Source organism: Aspergillus bombycis, assembly GCF_001792695.1.
Source record: "Aspergillus bombycis strain NRRL26010 chromosome Unknown contig00041, whole genome shotgun sequence".
Classification (NCBI taxonomy): Eukaryota; Fungi; Ascomycota; class Eurotiomycetes; order Eurotiales; family Aspergillaceae; genus Aspergillus; species Aspergillus bombycis.
Window position 1 is genome coordinate 258,866 of NW_019170043.1, and position 6,000 is coordinate 264,865.

General features: G+C 49.5%; 1 protein-coding gene across 1 annotated transcript; it reads left to right on the top strand.

Annotated features, from left to right (window-relative positions):
• Window positions 1-2,342: 2,342 nt before the first annotated feature.
• On the top strand, window positions 2,343-5,649 carry pdeB (3',5'-cyclic-nucleotide phosphodiesterase PDE2; the record flags this gene model as incomplete). Its single annotated transcript, XM_022533669.1, has 4 exons — window positions 2,343-3,208; window positions 3,274-3,336; window positions 3,387-3,556; window positions 3,626-5,649. The coding sequence occupies 4 exons, from the start codon at window positions 2,343-2,345 to the stop codon at window positions 5,647-5,649; spliced, it is 3,123 nt and encodes a 1,040-aa protein (XP_022389270.1).
• Between the last annotated feature and the right edge of the window lie 351 nt (window positions 5,650-6,000).

Below are 6,000 nucleotides of genomic sequence, written 5' to 3' on the forward strand. Positions count from 1 at the left end.
TCCGTACCAAACGCTTCCGGTAATAATTTACCCAGTATTCCTAAATTACAATCCTTCATTGAATCGAGTGATAGATTTAGTGGTGATTAGGAAATTCAGCCGGCATTCTAGAAAACCCACGGAGATTGAAAGGAGCTAATGAGATCGCTTGCTTTAAGCGTCATCCTCTCCACTCTCTCCGCTCACTTTATCTCGCCAGTGTTGGTCACTTCTTAATAATATTTTCTTTTCTTTTTTTTTCCCCCTCTAACCTGTTACGAACCTTCACCCGATTTGTGCGTCCGTGTCCCCTCATTTGTGGCTCAGCTCAGTTCTGTCGAGTTTCTAGCCTTCTTCCTTACATGCTGCCCGGAGACCGGATTGGACACATATCATGATCATCAGGAAATTGGGTGGTTACTAGTCCGGTTGGGTAGGGATTCCACTGGTTGGTAAGGTACTTGTCGTGTTTTTATCTCCCCAAAACCTTTTACATCTTGAAGGTGTCTGACTGACTTGGTTCCTGTCATGGTGATGAACCCCATGCAGGGTTGGTGTGGAAGATACAAAATCCCCCACCCCATTGACGTATGAATGAATTATACCTACATCCATTAATGAAAACAACTATAAAAAGGCCAAGGGTTATTAATAGTAAAGGATACTAGTAACTTGTAGGTATGGACGATGTACTGAAGGACCTCCGACAAGGATAACGATACACCACATCGGTTACCCTATCAATACGTCCCCGTATGTAATAAATACCTTACTCTACCTACAGATCGGCCCCATCGCCGAGTCTGACGACGCCCACACCCGCCGTGCCGCGACCTTCTGGAAGTCTGGAAGAAAGCCTGAGCGAAGGGGAAAAAACGAAGAAAAAAGAAGTCAGTCTCACAAAGCGCACGCCGCTGACCTCTACCTTTCCGGGGCTGGCATTTCCTACTGGACGGTTTATCTTCATCTGTTTCCATTGCCCTACTTGGACTGAACTGAACCCTCACACTGTTCTCCAGAGTTATACTTATATTTGCGCCAACCGATAGGGCCCTTGGATCGGAATTACCCAAAGAACCTCAATCAATCCACTCGTCCTCCACTCTTCTTCCCACTCCCTGAATTCGTTCCCTCCTTCCATCATCTATCATCGTCTTCTTCTTCTTCTCTTCTTTTTCATTCTTCCCTTCCTTATTGTTACAATCTTATTTTCCTGTCCGAACAATCTCATTGACGACTATCTGCATATTATCTCCCTTTTTCATTTTCCTTCGCCTCTCTGTGCCAACATCCCCCTTTGTACAAGTACTCAACCAACCAGCCTCATATCTGAACGCACACTTCCGGTCTTTCACCTACCCTCAGATTATCGTTCCCGTCTTCTATCGTCTTTTCTTTGCTTTGTCGACTTTGTTTTTGCTCTCCTAATAGACACCTTGATTGTCGATCATCGGCGCGACCGCACGCTGTGCTCCTCTTCTTCACCTTTTTGAGTCTCGTGTCATCATTTTCCCGTGTGGCCCTGCCCGTGGCCCACCATGACGCCCTAAGATTTCCCGCTTCTGGGCCTCGAATTTTGTCGTCCTTGATTTCGGCGAATCTTACCTGTGTCGCGATCCCGCGGGGTGCTCATAATCGGTTTCTATCGGCAGTGATTTTGATAGTGCAGAACAGCACAGCACTAAGCAATTGGCCCACACCAGGTCGTGTTTCGCTCTCGGTCTCTTTATTCTCTCAACCTACCTAACTTTGCCGACCCCAAACGTGAGTGGATCCCGTGTACGTGTATGTGGCGATCGTGGTAGACTGCCATTTGGAGGCTTGTGTATGGAACAAAGAACTGGATGTCTCGGAAACAGAGACCCTGGGCAGGTATTGCACTCTGGGCAGGTTGACAATTGATCAAATCCCTGTGGACAACTACAGCGAACAATCCATTGTTCGAATGCGCACCTGCAGCTGCTTCTCGGTCTCCGGCTTCTTGAGCGCAGTACTCTTTTGACCCTCTCCATACTGCTTCGCCGTGTCGCCTACATATACTACATCACTAGAACTTAGTGTATGACTGCTGACCCAATAGAACTCAAAAAGATTAGGGTCGTTGCTCCTTTCCATTTCTCAGTCTCTCCTTTTGCACTTCACCTACCGTCCACCCTCACCTTCTCTGTCTACTCTGCCAGCCACTCGTTTTTCCGTGTTTCATTGCTTCGTTTCCCCGTAATTCACACTGCAACCTACACTATCAACTCGGTGTTAGCCTTATGAGACCGAGTTTGAACTGGGTAGAGTACTCTTTTCTCTTTGACCAATCTATTGCTTCTCTTGTCCATTCATCACACTTTGAACTGGAGAAGCTCTAAGCTATGGGTGTGCCGAACCCGGTCGACAGCATGGATGGTGTCGAATGTTCGGCCGTGTATATTGATCGCCGTGTCGTCCAAGAACGGTGGGTGTATCAAAACCCAACTGATTCCTCGAATACCTCCAGTTCCGGTGTCTCTACATTTCCTGACGAACCCGATTCTCTGCGATCAGATGTAGAAGTTCTACTGGGGGTCTGCAAACGAAGTATGTCTTGTGTTCACCTGGTGTTTCTTGCGGTACTGTTACTGACTGGAGTCTCCGATATAGTTTATCTATGTAATGTTGGCCCGTCTCTCGCATCCAAACTCGCCGAACTCAGTGACGACGCCATCACAACCTGCCGACCTATCTTCGCGTTCTTTGACGTCGATTTATCGGGGGAAGACGCCGGCTTATCGCGTCGGAAAAGTGGCCGGGGCTCATGGCCCGAGGTATCTCCTCCATCTCCGGCGTCTTTACGTCGCGGCTTCACCTTCTCGTCTCAGTCCGAAGGGGTGCACGATCTGAAGTTGTTGTCAGGATTGTCTGCCGACATTCAAGTCCAAGAGTCCCCAAATTTAATCGTCCCGGTTGCTGTCTTGCGCTCTTCTGCTCAGCCCCTTAGTGGTGTGCCTGTGGACCCCCAGCGCAATGGGGCGATCCCCGAATTTCAGCAGATATCGAAATGCTTAGATGCAGGAGCCGTTGACGTCTTAGCGTCACCCCTGAGCAACGCTAGGATGCAGGGCCTTGTAGTCCACGCCTTCCGTGCTCGCAAGTCCGCTTTGAAAGAACAGTCGCGCTTCATGTCCAGAAAAAAGCTGCGCAAGCATTCGTGGGTAGGTGTACACGATGAGCAGCCCTATGCCTACTTAAGAGAAGCAATGTAAGTTCATTCCGATGGTTCCAACCATCATTAGCTTCGAATACAGTGCTTACTGTGTTGTGTAGGGTGTCGAAGCTTATGAAGGGCATCTGCAATCCCGAAGAGGTGATAGAAGAATTCCAGGATCAGTATGTGCTGCAGCGTCTATAACACCAACTCGTCTAACTCACAGTTCTAGGAGTGAATTGAATGTGAGCCCGGAACGTGAGGAGCTCATAAAAGAGCAGGTCGGGAACTGGAACTTTACCGCTCATGATTTTTCTGATGATGAACTTGTGCTGGGTGCTTCTGAAATCCTGCACCATGCCTTCACCATGCCAAATCTGGAACAGTGGCAATTAACACCAGGTAAGTGGATCATCAAATCCTGTAGCAGTCTGCTGAGATGTCTAATTGGGTACGGTTTCTGTGAATTAGGTGAACTTCGAACATTCTTACTCGCATGTCGTGCATCCTATAACTCCTTTGTTCTCTACCATAACTTTCGACATGCTATTGACGTCTTGCAATCCGTATTTTGTTTCCTCCTTCACATTGGCGCTCTACCCCCTTATGGGTCAGTTACCCGAGATACTGATTCGAAATCTCCTCTTGCGTCCCTTCTCACACCCTTCGATACTCTTACGCTGTTGATTTCGGCAATTGGTCATGACGTGGGCCACCCTGGAGTGAACAACTTTTTCCTGGTCAAGCTCAACGCGCCGCTGGCACAGCTCTACAATGACAACTCGGTGTTGGAGGCATTTCACTGCGCTGCCTTTTCCCAGATCTTGCGCCGCTATTGGCCGTCCGCATTTAAGGATAAGCAGATCCGCAAGTTGCTGATCAGCTCGATCTTGGCAACGGACATGGGCGTCCACCAGAAGTTCATGGAGCGACTTGGGTCTTTGCAAGAGAAGTTCTATGAGAACGGCCAGACTGTTGATGGATGGAAACCCCAGGATCTTGATATGTACAAGACCCTTCTTTGTGGTCTGCTGATAAAATGCGCCGATATCAGTAACGTGGCGCGGCCATGGGATGTGGCAGAAAAATGGACCAAAATTCTGCAGGAGGAGTTTGCCAACCAGGGTGAAATGGAAAAGGAGGTTGGCATGGAAACTGCTTTGTTCGGCGGACCACCAGAACTCGGGAACGTATACAAACTCGCTACAGGTCAGATCGGTTTCATGTCTATATTTGCTCTTCCTCTATTCGAGGGTGTAGCGGATATCTTGCCCGATATGCGATTCACTGTTGAGCATATTCGAAATAACCAATCTAGATGGCATCGCCTCGCTGATTTGGAGAAACGAAAGCAGACGTTACTGGATGGGAATGGCCCTGAAGACGTGGTGTCTCCTTGTACTCAGAGCCCCGCTGTGAGTTTGAAAGGCTTCAAGGGTATCCGCGCACCGTTAACGACGAGCGGACCGGATTCTTCTGCCAAACGAGCATTACCGCCCAATGAAAACAGTGGTCGGCGCGAAACGGATTACTTCGGTGCAGCCCACTCGTCCGTGGACTCTGAGACCTCGCGCGGGAGTTTAAACGAGAACACTATCAGCCCTGTCGTCTCTCCGGACACAGCCGGTCCTTCAATGGACATAACTGGAAGCCCCTTACCATCGCAAACACCATCGCGCAAGTCCTCCAACGCTATGCCAGACCTTGCCATGGTCTCCCTCGCAGGCGCGCCCCCAGAAAGCAATAGGATTCGCACAGATTCCGGAGTATCGAATGGGGCCGCTGACGGCCACTCTTCACGGGATCCCGCAGTCCTGGCTGCCGTAATTTTCTCCAACTCGCATAAGGAAGATAATTCACACGATCGTTCGAGCGTCCGCAACAGTACCGGGGAAATCACAGGCGAAAGACCGAGCAGTTCACGCAATGGTCCGCAAAACTATCGTCACCATCACGCCAACACTAACTCATCGGGACGCACATCTGGCCCATCGAACTCTCAGCGGAACAGTTGTACCCGAACCCACAGCATCAGCAACTACAGCAATAACATGACTCCTATCTCTCCTGCGACGAATGCAACCAGTTTCCTCACTGTAGATGACGGTGAGGACAAGGGCTTTAGCCAGGAAAGCAGTATCAGGAGCGATCGTGAAAGTGACAGGGGCGACGCCCGTCCAGGCTCTTCCAATATTGACCGAGAATCGGAGGGCCATCCACCACAGTCCAGCCATACTTCCCATTCTCAGTCGGATGAGATGAACAAGAATCATACTATGGCGCCCGTGAGAGGGAACAGCAATGGTTATTCTAAACAGTCTGCACACCCCCCTGGAAGCCCAAAGCACGATGGCAATGGTCAGCAATGGGATGGATCCAGCGGCGGAGAGCAGTCATCGCGCAAGTTGTTGAAACGTCGAAGTCGCCTGCGATTAGCATTCTGGAAACGCAAAACCCATCATTCTCACCATCATGAGCTGAGCGGTGAATCATGATGGTATCTATCTTTCAAGAGGATTTCATCGATCAATGTTCTATTTGTTTTACATGGTTTCAAGGTGTTTCTGGCTGGGATTCATGTGGATCAATGGTAGGATTGGGTAATGCATTGGCTGATGACTCGAATAATGATGGAATTGCATGATGTTCACGACCGGCTCGGTTGACAGACGAACCCGAGCAACCAAAAAGAAAAGCATGGCTCCCGAGGTAGACGCGCGGGATGGCCCGCAATACTGGCATGTGCATGTTTTGAGTCCTTTCGGATGGCATCCCCAATGACTACATCATGGCGATACTGGCGATGCTCTCCGCACACCAGCAGCACTGGCTTTCAGGGTGTATTC